The sequence below is a fragment of the Falco peregrinus genome, chromosome 7 (assembly GCF_023634155.1).
Source record: "Falco peregrinus isolate bFalPer1 chromosome 7, bFalPer1.pri, whole genome shotgun sequence".
NCBI classification, from domain to species: domain Eukaryota; kingdom Metazoa; phylum Chordata; class Aves; order Falconiformes; family Falconidae; genus Falco; species Falco peregrinus.
In genome coordinates this window covers 18,962,240-18,980,799 of record NC_073727.1, presented here as the reverse complement: position 1 = coordinate 18,980,799, position 18,560 = coordinate 18,962,240, and the positions used below count along the sequence as shown (strand labels likewise).

At 58.3% G+C, this 18,560-nt stretch overlaps 1 protein-coding gene across 3 annotated transcripts; it reads right to left on the bottom strand.

The window, feature by feature from the left end:
• Positions 1 to 2,517: 2,517 nt before the first annotated feature.
• DNAJC27 (DnaJ heat shock protein family (Hsp40) member C27) lies at positions 2,518 to 12,261 on the bottom strand. Of its 3 annotated transcripts, none has more exons than XM_055810972.1 (9): positions 12,038 to 12,261; positions 10,493 to 10,606; positions 10,177 to 10,259; positions 9,576 to 9,645; positions 7,668 to 7,832; positions 7,087 to 7,209; positions 6,367 to 6,527; positions 4,883 to 5,011; positions 2,518 to 4,777 (listed from the first exon to the last, which is right to left on the bottom strand). In XM_055810972.1, the coding sequence occupies exons 1-9, from the start codon at positions 12,122 to 12,124 to the stop codon at positions 4,720 to 4,722; spliced, it is 990 nt and encodes a 329-aa protein (XP_055666947.1). In that variant the 5' UTR covers positions 12,125 to 12,261; the 3' UTR covers positions 2,518 to 4,719. The 3 variants fall into 3 exon arrangements, with proteins under 3 accessions (XP_055666947.1, XP_055666948.1, XP_055666949.1); XM_055810973.1 differs by having other exon boundaries at positions 10,493 to 10,549; XM_055810974.1 differs by lacking the exon at positions 10,493 to 10,606.
• Between the last annotated feature and the right edge of the window lie 6,299 nt (positions 12,262 to 18,560).

Below are 18,560 nucleotides of genomic sequence, written 5' to 3'. Positions count from 1 at the left end.
TCCCCTGCTCCGGCCCCGCAGCGACACCGCGCTCCCCTGCGCCCCGCGATGCTCACCGGGGCATCGCCCGCAGCATCCCCGCCTCGCCGGCCACGGAGCCGCCGGGCCGCTCCCCTTCCCCCGCCGCCGTCACCCCCGGACCCGCGGAGCCGCCGAAGGAGGGGAAGGGGGGGTAACGACTATAAATAGCGGCCGGGGGGGCTGGGGGGGGCGAGAGGCGAGCGCCCGCCCGCCTGCCAGCTCCCTCCCCGGCCCCTGCGCACTGCCAGGTTGCAACCGAAGCGACGCGGAGCGGAAAGATGTCGCGATGCCTCCCTGCTCTTCCTTCGAGGGCAGCCGCGCCGGGGGCCGATCCCCGCCGCTCCCGCCGTCCTCGCCCCCCTCTCCCAGGCGCTCCGCTCCGCGGGGACGGCTGCCGAAGGGCCGGGGGGCCGGCCCCGGAGCCCACCGCCCGCCGCAGCCCGGGGAGCGCAGGTGCGGCCCCGCCGCAGGCAGCGATTCGCTTCGCCTCGCCCGGCCGCCGGCAGCATCCTCCGGCGGCTCCGCCGCCCCCGCGCCCTACGCCCGACGCCGCCCGGCCCCGCCGCCCCCTCCGTCTCCGCGGGGCCGGGGGCGAAGCGGCGGAGGCGGCGGCTCCGGCCGCCGGGGCATGGCCGCGGCTGGGGGCGGGGGATGAGCGGGCCGGGCCTCCGCGGGGCCGGGGCGGGCCGCGCCGCTCCCCGCCTCCCGTAACCCCCGCGGCGCCGGCTGCGGGGCGGCCCGGGGCGGCGGCCGGTTGCCGGGTGGGTTTCGTCCCCATCGCGGCCGCCCTCGGCCCCGGCTGCCGCTTTCCCCGCTGCCCGCCCCATCCTCCTCATCACCCTCCTCCGGCAGCCCGCGGACCCCCGCACCCGCGGGGACCCGCCTGGCTGACCCCGGGTGCCAGGGACCCCGGCCCCGGGAGGTGCGGGGCGCCGGGCCACGCTCCCTCCGCACCCGTAACCCGCCGGGCTGCCCTTCGCCCCACTCCGCCGGCCCCATGGCCCTCCCTGGGGTCACAGCCAGCTGCCCCAAGGAAACCGGGGGACACCTCCGCCAGCGCTGCCCAACTCACACCCCCCCCCGAGCGGCCCACTCCCTGCTGGCACCCCCTCAGAAGGTTCCCCCTCCTTTTCCCCGTCTTTCAGCTGCCACCTGCTCCCCCCCCCCCCTTGCACCCCCGCACCTAGAAAACCACCTGCAGTTCCGAGCTGATGAGACAACCCTGAACCAGCCCCCCCTGCCCCACCACGAGCTCACGCCGATACCTGGGAGAACCATGCTCAGCCCCACCGCACCCCTCAGGCCCCACCGACCCCCCCCATGCCGGGGGCACGGTGCTGCCAAGCACCCTCGCCCCACCGCTCTAATGAGAGCCCCTCTCGGCCTCCTTGGCGGGGAAGTAATTGCTTCTGTGCAGTAATTAATACCAAAAGGAGAACGCCAAAGCCACAGGTCCCCCGAGGTTTGGGGCATGCTTGGCAGCGCTCCCAACTGCCGCAGCGCAAGAGCAGCACAGGCAGGCAGAGTGTGGGCAAGGGCTTGGGCTGCCCAGGCTTGTGCGTGCCTCTGCCAGCAAGGGACAGGGACAGAGCCCTGGCCGTCCATCCTGGGACATGGGGGACCCCAGGCCAACCCATCCCAGGTTGGCCACGGGCAGGGAGCCCTGGCGAGGAAGGTTAACTGGTCCCAAGGCCAACGAAACTGAAGGCCCGCAGCGGTTTGTGAATCTCAGGGAAGGATGTGTCCCCCCCGGCCCTGCCTGGCACGTCACAGGGTGTGCCAGCCTGGAGCAGCAGCCAGGAGCAGACCGTGGCTGTCAGGCACAGGGCCAGGCCAGAAATCCTCACGTTCCCCTCAGCACGCCAGCTCCGCTGCGTGCTGGGCAGCAGGCAAAGCGCAGGCAGGCACTGCCCCTGGGCACGTGGAGGGAGGCCTGCCCTTCCACGGGTCTTCAGAGGTGGCTCCTGGTTGCATTTCTGGATGCTGAACAGGAAAGCCCCTTTGTTTGGGATCAGGATCCCAGTACTTTCATTGCAGGAGGGACACTTCAGCAGCAGGACTTGCTCTTTGTACGAGGCTGGAGGATGTGGGACTCCTAGGCCAGAGACAGAGCCTGGGTGGCGCAGCCTTGCTGGAGGCATCTGGAGCTTACGGTCCTGACAGACGGCACGGAGGAAGCACCCTACCAGGGCCGCTGGTGTGGAGGTCTGTGTGCATGGAGCAAGGACGGAGCTACCCCTCTGCCTCTGGGTCCCCTGACTAGAGCCAGGCCTTACAGCGGCTGGGTGCAGCCCACATCACATCCCTGTGGGACTCCTGGGGTCCCTTACCCAGTGCCCACTCCCGCGGAGTTGATTCACAACCTCCATCATCACCCTCAAGGGCAGCTCTTCATCACCAGCCTCGGCCATACCCAGCTGGGGAGGAGAGAAATGAGTCAAAGGGCAATTAAACATTAACAGCAGGCAGTCGCCACAGCAGGACAGCTCACAGGGCTTCCTTTGTTCCAAAGGGGGATTTAATTTATAAAAATAACAGAACTCAGAAGGTCACCAGAATCACTAGACGTGTCATGCGCGTGTGATCATCTCTGAACATCCAGTCCGCTCTGTAAACAGACAGGAGAAACCCCAAGACCTGTGGCCAGTCACCTGAGGAGCAAACAGGAGGGACCACGCGTGGCACAACAGACCTGGAGAGCCCCTGAGCAGCAGGAACCGAGGAAGCCTTTCGGTTACTCCAGCCACTAGGATCTCACCCTCAAAGTGAAGTGCACCATTCAGCAACAGGATTACTTACCCTCCTCAATGGAAAAAAAATACAGAGCAACAGGTTTGAGGCCAGAATTAAGTAGTTTCCTCCACTAGACAAGAGGGGAGGTTTCCAGTGAACTCCACAGCGTTATAAAACGTGCAAAATAAGACCCCATCAGCGTACCTCGCCACAGCTCCAACGCCTGCCCTGCTGACCTCCCCCAGCCCACCTTTTTGTATATCTAGGAGAGGAAAAATATTTTAAACATTAACCTTTTGTAGCAACATCTCCCCTTGGTTATTTCTACACCAGAGGAGTAAAAAGTGCTTCCCAGCAGGATAGCTTATTTCTTCTTCCCAGTAACCCAGCACCAAAAAACAGAGCAAGAGCAAAACAACACTGGCTTTAAAGTCCCTTAATGCTTGCTGCCAAAAAGGGGGAGGATCTACTGTTGATTTATGATGTATTTTGAAAGGGAAACACAGAAAAGCTGCCTTGAAGAGGAAAAAAAAAAAAATATTGCACTGAACACAGGAGAAAACACTTTCAAACAGGGTACCTGTGGGGTGGGGTAAGGATGCCTGTGCACACACTCAGTGGCTTCCATTCCGTACCTTAGTGTCCTGACCTTCCCTGCCCAAGTCATACAGCAGCAAGGAAGTAAAACTGGGTCCTGACAAAACCACGGGGGCCCAAGGAACCTCCTGCTTGGTCTACCCTAAGAGCCTAGCAGACCACCACAGCTCCAAGCCCCCTCAGGATCACAACAGCCAGATCTCAAGCCTCTGCAAGCACCTGCTGGGGTGACCAGCAACGCTCCCCTCTAAATCAACAAGACTCCTCGAAGGGCAGAGCAGCTGTGACCAGGAGGGAGCAACCTGCACCCACCTGCTGATCAGCAACCCATAATAACTAGCAAAGCAGGGCAATCGCTGCTGCTGTGAGAGAGGGTTGGGGGAGAACATGCCCCTTCCACCGCTCACCTAACCAGAGCACGCTGTGGGGCCAAGCGAGCAGACAGATCGCAGGCACCTATGGAGCTCTGTGGTGTGGCTGAAGCTCAGGAGACGAGATTGGCCGAAGGCAGGAAGGCAGAGCTGACAGGCACCCATGTTGCAGGCTGAACTGCCTCCTCCTTGGGTCAGCACCCTCCTCTGGCCTGCAAACAGCCAGGGCCACCCATGCCTGAGGACAGTCCCCCAAGGGGCACAGCGGCACCTACCCAGAGCTTGCCAGCGTGGTGTGAGCAGAGGGCCGGGAGAGAAGGAGCACGCAGCCTGAGGGACTGCAGCCCTAAGGGCTCTTCCCAACGAGCTGAGCTCAGGGAGACGGAAGGAGGTGGTGGCAGGAGACTGGGCTGTGATAATGGGGTGAGTGCCTGGGGGAGAGCCCTAGTCCTGCCAAAGGGACCATTACTGGCACCACAACAGGTTGAGGAGGAAGGCGAAAAGGACGCTCTTGGAGCTGGGTTCTCCCTGCAGTACCAGAGAAGTTTCCTCAAGCAACCTGCCCTCCCCACTGCCAAAAGCAGCATCGTTGGGTGTCAGCTGGAAGGAGCCGGCTTTGCTCGGCACGCTGAACCGCTCCAGTGCTCGGCAGTGCCTCCGTGGCTTCCCACATGGGCAGCCTTGCAGAGGCCGCTCTAGGATAACCCAGGACTAGCAACTCACTGCCCTCCTGGGCATCCTCCACTCATGACACCAACGTTTTCAGGCACAGAAGTTTTCGGGTCAGAGCTTGCTCTGCCCTCGCTGCACCCACAGGTTAGAGCCACATCCAAACCCCTCCACAGCTGGTAAACTCCCAGGAGGTGTAACACAGCTGGGAAGGTGGGGACTTCACTGCTTTCAGCACTTACCACCAACCACGACCTGGGGCCATGGATGCAGGGAGGGCTCTGGGGTCCCTCTCTCCTCCTCAGCACTCAGTTCCCTTTCCAGCACATCACAAGTGCACTGCAGTCCTGTTCCCACGGCTGGTGCTGGAAGCATCTGTGCCCACGCTAGCGGTAAATGTGAGGAGGAAAGAGGTGCCCCACAGCCGTACAGCTGCCTGGGAGCTAGCTCAGAGGGGAAGGTTTTCAGCTCTGACTGGTTCTATTCCCTACTTTATGTTTTTGAGAAGCACGGTCCGGGCGTTCACCACTGCTTTGAAGGCGTCCTCGCTGCCAGGAGCCACACACTTATCGGGGTGGAGCAGCACAGCCAGCTTCCGATAGGCTTTGTTCACTTCATCCCTAGGAGACACACGACAAGAGTGAAGGGACCCATAAGACACACAGCCTGGCCCAGCTGAGCTCCCACTATGCTCAACAGCCCTGTGCAGACACTTTTGAACCCTTCTGTTTCTTGCATTAAGGACCTCCAAGCTTTGGAGGTGGTGCTACAGAGAAAGAGCTGCAGAAAAGCACACAGGGCACTTCTTGGTGTTGCACGAGCAGAAAAGGGGGAGAACCCCTCTCCTGGGGCAGATATAACCTCTCTACCATGGGACTGCGCCAGCACAAATGCTCCCATCATGCCAGACACGTGCCTGTGACACGTGCCATGGTGTGCTGAGTCTCTGGCACCACAAGAGCAGAAAGCTGGGAGACAGCGTGGGGGCACACGCACCCTGACTCAGCTTCGCATCAAACCGCCTACGCACTCCGGTGAAGGCATTGCACATCACTTCAGCCCTTTAAGCCTGGGGTGTCTGGTCCAAGGCAGACATCTCAGCTCCAGCTGCAGGCCATGGAGAGATAGGGGCACCTCTTCACGGAGGTGACTCTGTCTCTTCCATCTGCGCTGTGATTGCCAGCACAAACTGCCCTGCAGAGCTGCTGCTCTCTCCCTGTGGATGAGAGGGGGCTGCAGGAGGGGTTAGGCTCAACACCTACATTTCCGAGAGCCAACGGGAGGATGTACGAGTCCCGAATGATATAATCTAACGATAAAATCTACTTTCCAGCCCCTCTGCAAGGAGTACACAAGGGTGGTCCTCGCACTTCAGAGAGAATAAAGTAAGGGATTGCTCTGGGAGCTTGTTTTAGCTGCCCAAGTCATACAGCAGAACCGGGAGATTCAATATCCAACCTCTTACACAGGCAATGACCAATTCCACCTGGCTAGAGGTCCTCTGAGGAAAACAAAGAGAAAGCTTGTCTTGTGGGAGTAGTTTCCAGGTGGAAGAACTGTAACATAAATCCCTTTTTGCTAATGTGGGCAGCAGCCTCACAGCTGCCTTAAAGCTTCTCTAGATGTGGTGAGCAAGGAAAGGAAAGCTGGAGCTGCTCCAAACACGTCTGGCCAGAGACGGCTCAGCCTGGAGGCAGGGTGTAAGGCCAGGCAGCCAGCAGGGCTGAAGTTCTTGCATTCATCATTCCCCCCTTGCCTCCAGCCTGGCTCGTCTGCTAAAAGGGCAAATTTGGTGCTCAGGACCAAGGGTTTCTTCTGCATTGCCGCAATTTTGTGACTAGATGCTTATGCCCAGATGCTATATAAACCGAGGTGAGCTTAGCAGCAGGCAGGTCACTAAATGATCACAGATCCAACTAGCCTGCCAGGTCAGACAGATGACAGACAGCCAGGCACATGCTGAAGTCTCCCTCACCTTGTGGCTCCAGGTTTGACCCCCAGCATGTCCCAGCTGTCCTTGCTGTTGCGGATCCTGCGAATGGCATCTGCCTGCTCTTTGGTGAAGCCAACTCCCATGCTGGAAGGAGGGCGTTTCCCACCGTTGTCACACAGGTCAATGATGGCAGAGTAGAAAGTCTGAGGACACGGGAAGGAGTTAGCAGGAAGGAACAGTCCCCAGAGGTGGTGGCATTGCATAGGAGACCCCAGTGCCCTTGCTGGCTGCGGGCTCATGCTCCGAAGCATGGGGGAGCATTTGCACAACTGCTGAATGTTCACTGCCCACTGCCTGGGCCATGGGGCACTGACATACCCTAGTGTGGGGGCAATCCAGTCCTTGCAAGGGCCATGGGACAGATTGAGGAGGCCAGGCTGTGCATTCACCTCAAACTCAGTTCAGCTCAGTGCTAGACCTGAACAGGTGACATGGGCATCCCTGCTTTATGTTTCCAGCAGCCTGGGGGATCATCAGCTCTGAGCAACACAATGCTAGGGCCAGCTCAGGACTGGAAGGACTAATAGTGATCCTGAGCTAAACAGGTACGGCTTTCTCAGGGTGACATTTCACTGGGAAGACACCTCTGGGGCAGAGTTCCCAACAAGGTTTTGTGGGATCCAGGCAGTTCAGGGGATATCCTGCCAACAAATCCTGGCTCAGTGTGGTGTCTGTGCCCTCATCACCTTCATTACACCTTACCTGAAACATCTCGTTGATTCCTTCTCCCGTTTGTGCTGATGTCTCAAAGTAAAGAAAGCCCCGGCTCTCTGCCCAGAGCCGCCCCTCACTTTCATCTACGCTGCGGTGCTTGGTGCAGTCAATCTAGACCAGGAGAAAAGGCAGAGATCAGAGCCCAGCCAGGGTCTGCAGCAGCAGCTGGAGGAACACAGCTTCAAGGTCGATCGTCTAACAGTGGGTAAAGGTTCTGTCTGGCTGGAGAGGCTTTTTGCTTATCCTGAAGGAATGGAGGCAACGTGGAAAGAAAGCACAGAAAATTCAAGTGAAAAGGCCTTTGAGATTTTACCTAGTCCAGAGACAGTGCAACATCTACTTGATCCCTTCCTCATGTGTGGCCACCACATTCTCAAAAACCCATTGAAATGTGGTCTCCAGTGCTTCCCACACACAGATCTGACTCTTAGAAAGTCTTCCCTACAACCAATAACATTTTCCTTGTTGCAGCTGGAGCTTAAAAGCTTGGGCTCAAGCTGGGAACACAGTGAGCCCTGAGGGCCAGAGATCAGGGCCACGCCGCAGCCTGGCTCACCCCTACAGCCCACCTTGTTCGCACAGACAACGAAGACAATGTTCTCCATGTTGCCATGGGGGCCCAGCTCCTGCTTCATCTCAGCCAGCCATGCATCCAGTGCATCAAAAGACTCCTTTTGTCCAACGTCGTAGACCAGGATGACCCCCTGTGTGTCCTTGTAAAACTCGTTCCTCACCTGTGGGGACAAAGGTAGGGCACTGGCACCAGCGACAGCCAGGCTGAGAGCACACAGCCTGGCAGATCTGGGTATCACCATTAACTTGGCACCTATCTGGTTCTGTGGTAAAAATCTCATCTCCACACAAACAGAATATCACAGAAAAAGACCTGGATCACAGGAAAAAGATGACTCGAAGGACCTGGGAGTTCTGGTGGGCAGCAAACTGCCCATGAGCCAGCAGTGTGTCCTTGTGGCCAAGGCAGCCGGTGGGATCCTGGGGTGCATGAAGAGAAGCGTGGGCAGCAAGTTGAAGGAGGTTGTCCTTCCACTCTGCTCTGCCCTGGTGAGGCTGCATCTGGAGTGCTGGGTCCAGTGCTGGGCTCCCCAGTTCCAGAGAGACAGGGAAATACTGAGAGGGGCCAGCAGAGGTGACCAAGCTGATGAGGGGCTGGAGCATCTCCCTGGTGAGGAAAGGCTGCGGGAGCTGGGGCTGTTCAGCCTGGGCAGGAGAAGGCTGAGAGGGGACCTGAGCGATGCACACAGGTACCTTAAGGGCCAGTGTCAGGGGGCCGGGGCCGGGCTCTTGTCAGCGGTGCCCAGCGACAGGACAAGGGGCAGCGGGCACAAACTGCAGCACAGGGAGCTCCGTGGGGAGAGCAGGAAAAACTTCTTTCCCTTGAGGGTGCCGGAGCACGGGGACAGGCTGCCCAGAGAGGCTGTGCAGTCTCCTTCTCTGGGGACATTCAGAATGGGCCTGGATGTGATCCTGTGCAGCTGCTGTAGGAGAGCCTGCTTGAGCAGGGGGTGGGCTGGGTGGGCTCCAGAGGTCCCTGCCAACCCTGACCATGCTGTGATTCTTTGAAACAGGATAGACAGGGGAACCCATGTAACACCCTGACCACACTGTCCCCAGGTCCATCACAGGAGAGCAATTTGCCCATAAAAGATTCATCTTCACACGCACAAAAAAGCAGAGGCTCAAGGGCAGACAAGGTGTCAGACTGACTCCCGAGGAGACTAGAAGCTCTGGGAGTCAACCAAGAGACCCATTTGCATGTGTGTGTTTCCCTGTGTGTGAGGCAGTGGGACAGACTGAGGATCCAAGGCCAGCCACTGCATGTCTCAGCCCAGCTACTGGAGGAACCTGCAGGACATCTGTCCGTGCATGTGGGTGTGCATAACGGAGGATGTAGCCTCCAGGGCTTGTATGCCCAGGGCCAGCAACTGGGGAGACCGCGGATCCCCAGGACAGCTGCTGGAAGAGTGTCTAAGGCCAGACACAGGACAGTTATTTCTGATCAGCCAGAGAAGACACCAGGCCAGGATGAGGCCACTGGTGCTGTTTGTGCCAGTGCTGGCTGTTCCTGTGTCGATTTGTACAGCCAGCCATGTTTAGATGTATGTATGTCTTGTATAGGTGGGCCTGTGTGTGCCTACCAGGGATACACACTCAGCCTCACTACCGGTTGGATCTCAAAGCACGGACCTGCAGCAGCCTCATCTCTTTCAGGCTCCTGGATTCAGTAACCCCTAGCAGCACGGAGTCACTGCTCACAGAGAGGCAGCAGGGGTTTCCAGTGCTGGTCTGCATTAGGTATCCGTAGCAAGAAAGAAGGGGTTGTACTACAGTGAAGAAATGTATTTTCAAGTTTCCCACCCCCAAACCCAATTTCAGGCAGATCTGAGGAAAGCTGATGGGTGCCAAACAGTTCTGAGACAGGTCAGTTGGTGTGCTGCCTGGAGCCAGGTCTGCCTTACCTCGTAGAAGAACGGGTGTCCTGCCATGTCAAAGATGTTCACCTTAATCTCTCGGTCTCTGACCTGCACTCTGAAAGAGAGGTATGAAATGCTTGAGAAGGCTCCCCCTCAGCCCTTGTGCAGGCTGCGTCCCCACAGGAACACCCCTTATCTCTGCCAGCCCTCTGCAGAGAAAGAGCTGGGTGACCAGAGGCAGAAACCTCAGTAAGTTCCAAGCACCTGGGTTTAATGGCCAGAAAACTGCCCCTTGAGCCAGGCAAACAAGGAAGAGACCACCAGCTCTGGATACAACATGGTAATGGGGAGCTATGCTAGCAGAGAAGACTCATTAGGCAGATTATCTTATTATTAAAGCAGAAATGCAGATTATGCTATGGAAACTAAGCAGTCTTGGCAGAGCCAAGTACACCTGGCTCAAGGCAGTGTGGCCACTCAGGAGCTGCAGGAGATGAGACAGCCCCACTGCTGTCTCCCCACTGGTCAGCAGCTCCCACAGCAGACACCTCACCCAGGCCCTGGCAGACCCACGCCTGCCATCTGTGACAGCACAGTTCATCGCACTCTCCCAGCACTTGCAGATCCTCACCGTGAAGGTACTTACTTTGTGACACCGTAGTCGATACCAATAGTCGCCAGGTATTTTGGAACAAACCTCTTCTCACAGTAACGCTTTATAATGCAGCTCTGGGAGAAAGGGAAAGGGGGTCTCAGCAGGATGGCACCATACACCGCAATATTCACATTGATAAGAAATTCGCTGACAGCCCCCAGCCACCTGGATGGCTTCAGAGACATCAACTCTGCAGGAAGTCCCTAAACTAGCTAATTAACCCACAACCAAAGGACAAATCTTTACCAGGAACAGTTTTCTTTCTGCAAAACGCAGGAAAAGCCGCTGGGTGTCATTTATTCCTTACCTGTTTGGAGATCGGAGTGCCAAGAAACTGATTTATCCACATTCTGGTTTGTTCAGCCTGGAGAAGAGAAGGTTCTGGGGAGACCTTAAAGCACCTTCCAGTACCTAGAGGGGCCTACAAGAAAGCTAGGGAGGGGCTTTGGGCAAGGGCATGTAGCGAAAAAAATTGTTTACTGTGAGGGCGGTGGGGCACCGGCACAGGCTGCCCAGAGCAGCTGTGGGTGCCCCATCCTTGGCAGTGTTCAAGGCCAGGCTGGATGGGCTTGGAGCAGCCTAGTCTAATGGAAGGTGTCCCTGCCAGTGGCAGAGGGCTGGAACTAGGTGATCTTTAAGGTCCCTTCCCACCCAAACCATTCTGTGATTCTATGGCTCCCCTACAGAAAACATCCACCCTGGAGTAGCTGGGTGTTCACTGCCTGGGGGCAGTCAGCTCCCCAAAAGCCATGAAGAACACTCCGGCAGCCCAAGCAGGCAGCATGAGAAGCACATTCAGCCTCACACTAGGTCCCTCCAGCCTCCATTCTGCCCCTGACTGGCATAGATACTGTTTAGGGAGAGGAGGTAGCTGCTATCATCCATCAAGACATAAATATCGTAAGGATAAATGTCACTTGCCACCTCTTTGCCCACTCTGTCCGGCAAGATCCTTCTGGGTTTTCTTGCCACCAGTGAGGCATTTGTCTGCCCCAAGGGAGGCTTTGTGCCAGCAGCATAGTACAACTACATTGACTCAGCAAATAAAAAAAGGCAGCGCTTCAGAACAGAACCTGTCTGGGAGAAGTAACACCCCAGAGAAGAGTCTGGGGTCACCACAGAAGGAGGAAGGGGGGTCCTGGGTGAACCCCTGATTAAAGCCAAACAGGGGAGGGGGTCTGGCAACCTCCGCATGCCCTGGAAGAAGGCACTAAGGGCTGGATCCATGCTTTCTGCCCTCAGGCGCTGCACTGTGGTATCTGCAGCTGGAGCACGGTCACGAAGGCTCCCTCCCAGGGAAGCGTCCAGGGGAACGGCTGTTCCTTGGCAGCCAGATCACGGAGGGACCCACCTCACACAGAGGGGAAACGCTCTGCGGCCCACTGGGCCCACGGGGCAGGCCCCGAGCAAGACCGGGGGCCGCGCCCTGCCCACCGCCCGCCCGTGCCGTGCCGTGCCGGCGCGGCACGATGAGCCCCGCACTGGGCCTGCCCCGAGGGGGGCGGGTAAGCAGAGGCCCAGGACACGGAGGAGGCCACTGACAACAGGGACCGCAGGCACCGCCATGACACCCACCACCAGCTGCGCGCGAGGCGTGCAGCCCCGCCCCTCGTCCCGCAGCCAATAAGACTCGGCGTTACGGCGCGCGGCCCCGCCCCAGCTGTCAATCCTCCGCTCGTCCCACCCTCCCACCTCGCAAAGCACGGAGCGGCCTGCTCCCGATTGGCTACAGAGACAGGCACAGCCACCAATCCGCACCCTTACGAGCAGCGCAGCCGCCTGTTTGCACCCGGCTGCCTATTGGATAGCTGGCCTGCCCGCCACCGCCCGCCCGCCAATCGCACCGCCTCACCTTGCCCACCTCCGCGTTGCCCATGGAGATGACTTTAACCCGCAGCGACTTGCGCGTCTCCTTCCGCTTCTGCGGATTCGCCTCCATGGCGGTGCGGGCTGGGGCGGTGCGGGCCGAGCCGCGCCGAGCTGAGGCGGCGGAACCAGGGTAGGAGCGCGGCGGCCCCAGGGCCGCCCCACCGCCCCGCGCCTCAGCTCGCGCGAGACTTCCGCCCACCTCCCGCTCCGCAGCCCGACGTTCTCGCGAGATTTGGCGAGGAGGTTGGCGCGCGCCGCTCTGGCAGGAGCCGTCAACGCCCCGCAGGGGGCGGCAGAGCGGTGCGGTGGGGGCCGGGGCGCTGCCTGCCCTGCCCTGCCTGCCCGCACTGCCCGCCCTGCCCTGCCTGCCCGCACTGCCCGCACTGCCTGCCCTGCCCGCACTGCCCGCCCTGCCCTGCCCTGCCTGCCCTGCCCGGTCCTGCCGTGCCCCGTCCTGTCCCTGCCCCTGCCCTGGTCCTGCCCCCGTCCTGCCCCTGTCCTGCCTGCCTTGCGCCTGCCCTGCCTGCCCCGTCCTGCCCCTGGTCCTGCCCTGGTCCTGCCCTGTCCTGCCCTGCCCCTGTCCTGCCTGTCCTGCCCCTCCTGCTCTCCCCCTGTCCTGTCCTGCCTGCAAAACCCAGCCCTGTCCCGCCCTGCCCTGCCCTGCCCGTCCTGCCCACCCTGGGGGTTGGCAGTGAGGTGCTGTAGGAAGGGACAGACTGGTGGCCCAGGGAGGGCAGCAGCCCTGCACGAGGCCTGCCCTCCACCTCTTTTTTCAGTAGGACGGGCCCTGGCCTGTGCCCCATCTCCAGGGGCTCAAAAGCAGCACCACGCAGCATTGTCCCGCCGGGCCCAGGCCGTCCTGCTGTCCTTGTGTGCTGAGCTGGCGGGGCGGGGGGTGACCCCGGGGAGCCCCAGATGGAGCAGTTACACCGCCTGTTCCCTGGGACTTGCCACAGGGCTGTCCCCCCAGCCTGGGTCCCTGTAGGACTGAGAACGGGCCAGGCTGGGGAGGCTGGCCGGGGTGCAGCTCACAACCTTCCTGTGCAGGCTGGGATGGAAAATCCTGGTTCAGCCTCGGTTAGGAGCTGTTTGGGTTGGTGTTGAATCAGTTTTGAGGGGAAAATGTGCCTTCCTCGAGGATGACCCCCTCGTGAAATAGGTTCACGAGGCAGGCAGCCTTAGGTGACACGAGAGCTGGCAGTGACCCCATGGCACCCTAGGACAGGGGTAGAGGGGCTCACCACGGAGCAGGGCCATGCACCGGGACCCTCATGGCAAATAACATCCTTATCTGCTCCTTGCAGCCCAGGGAGATCCTGCCAGGAAGGAGAACCTTTGTGTTGTGCCTCAAAGACAAGGTCCCAGAAGGGGACACAGGGCTGGGAGTTGTGAGGCCATCTTCCCAGGGGGATCGCAGCTGCCCCTTGGCACGGAGATCCTCGGGCAGGGCCCACGTGGCTTGGGCATCTCTCAGCTCTCTGCAGACTTTGCTGTCAAGCTAGAGATGGACATGGGAGCAGGTTTTCTCAGCTGAGATGGTCTAAGCTTAGGGATCCTGTGACACCCCCAGCCATGTCCTGCTGGGAGCATGTGCCTGGCTGGCGAGAGGCCTCACTGGAAGCGAGGGCAGCAGAAGTGGGTGTTGAGGAGGGGGTCACTAGCACGTGCTAAGGGCTAGGAATGCTGGCTATCAATACCTCAACACCTCTTCTGGCTTCCTCCTGACTGGCAACAAGAAGCTGCTTTTTGACAGGTCTGTTATGGGCTGTTTGGGATCTTCTGCCTCATTATCTGGTCTCATAAATCTTCACCAAAAGAGCCCCTGCCATTATCCATCTCTGGGTGTTTTATGACCCCAGCTCTGTTCTTCATCTTCATGTCACCTTATCTTTAGCTTTGTTCTTTGTTATCTTCAGCTTGTTCTTCATCTTCCCACTGTCTGGTGGCTTGATGAAACCAGGCACATGTCTCTGTGCCAATTTAAGCTGATTTCTTTAACCCTCCATTGATCCTATGCATCCACGTACAGACATTCCTGGTCAGATGGTTGTTATTGTTTCTTACAAGTCCATCTGGCAACTGATTTGGTGAACTCAGCCCTTCCTCCTTGAGATGCTGGTGAGGACATCTATGGGCAGCTCCTCGCCTTGGCCTGTGGCACTGTCCCCTCTCCCAAGCCATCAGAGACCCTATCTGCCCAGCAGCATCATAGGAATGGGCTTAGAATTCCCACTTCCATGCAGGAGGCAAGCACTGCCCTGCCCCCATCCCAGCAGCAGGGGAGAGATGAGCTTGGGGTTTTCTTTGCACAGTTCATCCTGGGCCAAGTGTGTCCTTTAGTTTATTTGGAAAACAGGAAAAAGAAAGAAGGTAATTTTCCCCCTCTCTTTGTTTTGCTACCAGCTAGAAAGCCCTCCGTGGGGTTTTCTCTGGGCTGGGAGGAAAAGAGCCCTGGGAGGACAAGGGGAGGTAGCTTAGCTCCGTGCCAACCTCCTCACCAAGTCTGGGCATCGTAAGGGCTTACAGCAGACCTGCTGACTTACAGGTTTGGGTCGTGGTAACAGACACCAGATCAGCAGCTTTAGGGGCAAACAATTTATTTCTAAGAAACAGTACAGTAATAAATACAGATCAGTAGTGCAATTATCCAGGTCATAATGACAGCAAATCCAATAATTCACTAATACGGGGCTAGACTTAATATCCGGGTGTGCGGAGACTTACACGACTGTGGATATCAGGCAGGCACGGAGCAGGGCATGGCTTCATCTCTGGACGAGCAACTTGGACCAACCGACCCGGCTTGGGTAATCCCAAATTCCCTGATGGAACTGTTCTTTTTAATTTTGTGTTGCAGAAGCACTGTTTGGGCTTGTTAACCCACCACCACATCTCACCTCTGCTCCCTTCCTGCGCCGGTTCTGGGGCCTGGAAATAATGTGTGAGGCAACGCTAGCCTTGCACATCACCCCTTGTTTAGTGGGGGAAAGAGTGACCACCTTGTCGTGGTGGTATTAGGCCAAGACTCATGTTGATGCCTCCCCCTTCTGCCCTTGGGGGTGTCAGGCACGGAGGGGAGTTTGGCCACGGAGTGATTAAGGGCTACACTGAGTCAAGATGGTGGTGCGCTGAGAAACCACCAGAATAGTGCAGGCTGAAAACCAAGTGCTGATACGTAATGAGGTGACTAAAACAAGTAAGAAATGGCTCAAAATAAGGATAACAACGGGAGGATGAAGAAAGACATTGGATATTCCCATAAGGGTAGGAGACAACCCTAAAGGGCATTCCCACCAGCTACATGTAACTGGTTTTTTTGAGCACATTCCAGGATTTGTGTGACCTGTGGTGGACAGGTATTAATGTTTATTGTGCCTGCTCCCTCCCCTGCTTCGGTAGTCAATGTAAGGCCACATGCTGCAAAAACTCTTCCATCAGAGATGAGAGGTGGGAGGGTATAGTTGACAAGCAATAATTGGGGCAGTATACTTAAAATCACATCCAGCTAAGGTACAGTTACAGATAGACAGATAAACTAATGTAGATAAAGTATATGTAGTGTCAATATCCACAAAAGAATATGAAGATTGTGAGTGTACACAACCATTCCTGCCACACACAAGTGCTGTCCCAGCAAGTTTATTGGGTGCGTTATGAAATGATAGGATCCCTTGAGGAATTAGGGCACATGTCGGAGGCTCTAAAGGGATTTCCTTCACACGCAAACCCCAGTCCTGGCTCAGGGATACACGCTTTGGTGTCTCCTGATCACCAGCCTTTCATTCCCTGCTGACTCTGTAAGGAGATGTGAAGCTGTCGCAGTAAGGTGGTCACTGTGACTGGCTTGTTGGCCAGAACTGCATTTTTCCAAGAAAACTGGGTCTATAAGATGGGTACGGTCCTTTGGAGATGTCTGTAGCCTGGGGGAATAGCAGTAGGTTGGACAGGGAGACCAAGGCTCTTTGCAGGGATGCAGGCAACACCATCTCCATTAGACCAACACCCGGACGAGGTGCTCCTTGGGTTGCCTGTGTCAGTGTGTCTGTGCTGAGCTTGGGTTGCTTGTGCAGGTGTAACCAACGTTTCTGGCTGGCAGAAGCTGCATTTTTCACCTCTGTGACTGAACTGGCCCTGCCACTGTCACCCTGCTGTGTTTGATGGTCTGGAGCAGCTGTGCATGAGGTGTGCACGTAAATCTGTGGTGGTGACAACCTTGCACGTGTCCCCTGGAGTGCTCCTGTGGCGTGCATAGCACCACTGGGCTTGGGGAAAGAACCAGTGGTGTTTGGGCAGGAGAGGCAAAGCGTGACTCAGTTTCCCGATCCCTGAGCCAGGGTGGTGGCATGCTGTGGTGGTGGTGTGGGAGGAGAGGTGGTGCAGGGTCCTTGGACTTTGCGTCGGGGCAGAAGGACCACCGTGCTCATCTGTGGATGTCTGGGCCCCAGGAAGTGTTGGGACAGTCCTGTAGCCCTCACAGCCCCCAGCACAAGTGCAGGGTCTCCCTGAAGGTCTGCAGGGAGCTTCTCTGCAGCACTGCAAAAGCTGGGGAGATGGGGCAGGGAGCTAGCCCCATGTCAGCCCAGAGCATCAAGGAGATCTGGCTCAGGCTCAGGTGCCCTGTTGATTTGCCCGCAGCACCTTCCGGAGCTCCTGGAAACACCAGTGTTCACAGCAGAGATGCCCACGGGTGCACCCCTTCCAGCGGGAGGGAGGGCAGTGCCTGGCTTTTCAGCAGAGATTCTCTGTCCACTGCAAGTGATTCGTCCGCGGGCAGCATTGCCCTGTGCCGTGACAGCGTCCCTTCTCCCAGTCCTTCTCCCTCCAGTGCCACACATGTGCAAGAAATGGATCCTCATGCGACAAGTAACGCAGAGATGTGTGAGAGGTGGCACATTGCCTGCAAGAGCCGTCAGGGCACAGGAAGACCCCGTCCCCGGGCATCATGCAAGCAACATGGGGAGTGTTGGCACCAGTACGGACATGGGTGCATGTGAGCTGGTGCAAACACCCCAAGGCTGAGCACAAGTGTGTGGGAACAGCTACAGGTGGCTGACCCCTGGGCCTGGCTGTGTCCCGGCTCCATGGCCGGGAAGGGATGCACACTCATGCCGGAGACCCTGCTGCCGTTGCTGCAGCAGCTCCGTGGCCATGGAAACAGCTGCGGGAGAGCGGGGGGATGCAAGGAAGGAGAGGCAGCAGATGGACCTGGGATGGACGTGTCTGACAAAGGAGGTGCCCAAGGTGAGCAGCTCCTTGCCATCCTCCCGGCATGACTGTCACAGCCCTAGCTGCCACCAGGTCGCTGTCTTCCCTTAGCACCCACCAGCCAACTCCCTCTGAGCCATCCTGGAGAGGGATCCTGGTGCTCGGGGCACAGCAGTCCTTCTTAATGCCCCATATGCCCACACTGCCTGACATGCTGAGCTCTGCACAGCGTTTCTGAGTCCTAAGCAGGAATGCAGCCATGTGTCCCAAGAGCATCCCAGGCCCCAGGTGATTTGGCATCTCCCCTTGCCTGCTGGAGCGGCGAGGGGCACTGTGCTGTGCCACAGCAGAGACGTGCTTGGATCCCTCTGGGCAAGCCTAGAGCATGTTGGGGTGTCCCTTGGGTTGGTGACAGGTAGGGGCTGAGGAGCAGCACTGGTGGTGGGCAGGGTTTACCTCATCTCCACCCTTGTCTTGCACCATGAATCAGGAGGAGCCACATGCTGGAGGTGGCCTGGACCCCTGCCCCAGCTTCCATGGATCCATCCTGGCCTAACGCAGGGATAGAATCACGGACTTATTTAGGTTGGAAAGACCATTAAGATTATCAAGTCCAACTGTTAACCCAGCACTGCCAAGCCCACCACTAACCCATGTCCCCGAGCGCCACATCTACACGTCTTTTAAATCCCTCCAGAGACGGTGCCCCCCCCCCTCCCTGGGCAGCCTGTCCCAGTGCTGGACACCCTTTCGGGGAAGAAATGTTTCCCAGTCTCCAACCTAAACCTGCCCTGGTGCAACCTGAGGCCGTTCCCCCTTGTCCTGTCGCTTGTGACCTGGGAGCAGAGACCGACCCCCCTGGCTGCAGCCCCCTCCCAGGCAGCTGTAGGGAGCGATCGGGTCCCCCCCGAGCCCCCTCCTCTCCAGGCTGACCCCCCAGCCCCCCCATCAGACTGGTGCCCCAGCCCCTGCCCCAGCCCCCTGCCCGGCTCTGGACACGCTCCGGCCCCCCAAGCTCTGTCTGGGAGTGAGGGGCCAGAACGGACCCCAGGGCTCGAGGGGCGGCCGCACCGGTGCCCAGCGCAGGGGGACGGTCCCTGCCCCGGCCCTGCTGGCCACGCCATCCCTGACACAAGCCAGGGTGCCGCTGGCCTCCTTGGATGCCCATGTCCACCCATACTCTTTGAGGGCAGAGATTATGCCAGGCTTTTCCAGTGGCAACAACTTTTGGGGTTCAAACCAGCACTATGTGTTTTGCGTATAGTCTGGGGGGGTCTCAGGGCTTGTTGATGGTGGTGTGG

Coding starts and splice junctions, on each gene's coding strand:
- DNAJC27 (XM_055810972.1), bottom strand. CDS start 12,124: ATGGAGGCGAATCCGCAGAAGCGGAAGGAGACGCGCAAGTCGCTGCGG. Junction 10,260..10,492: donor GCACTCCGATCTCCAAACAG/GTAAGGAATAAA, acceptor CCTTTCTCCCAG/AGCTGCATTATAAAGCGTTA. Junction 5,012..6,366: donor GTCAAACCTGGAGCCACAAG/GTGAGGGAGACT, acceptor TGTGTCTCCTAG/GGATGAAGTGAACAAAGCCT.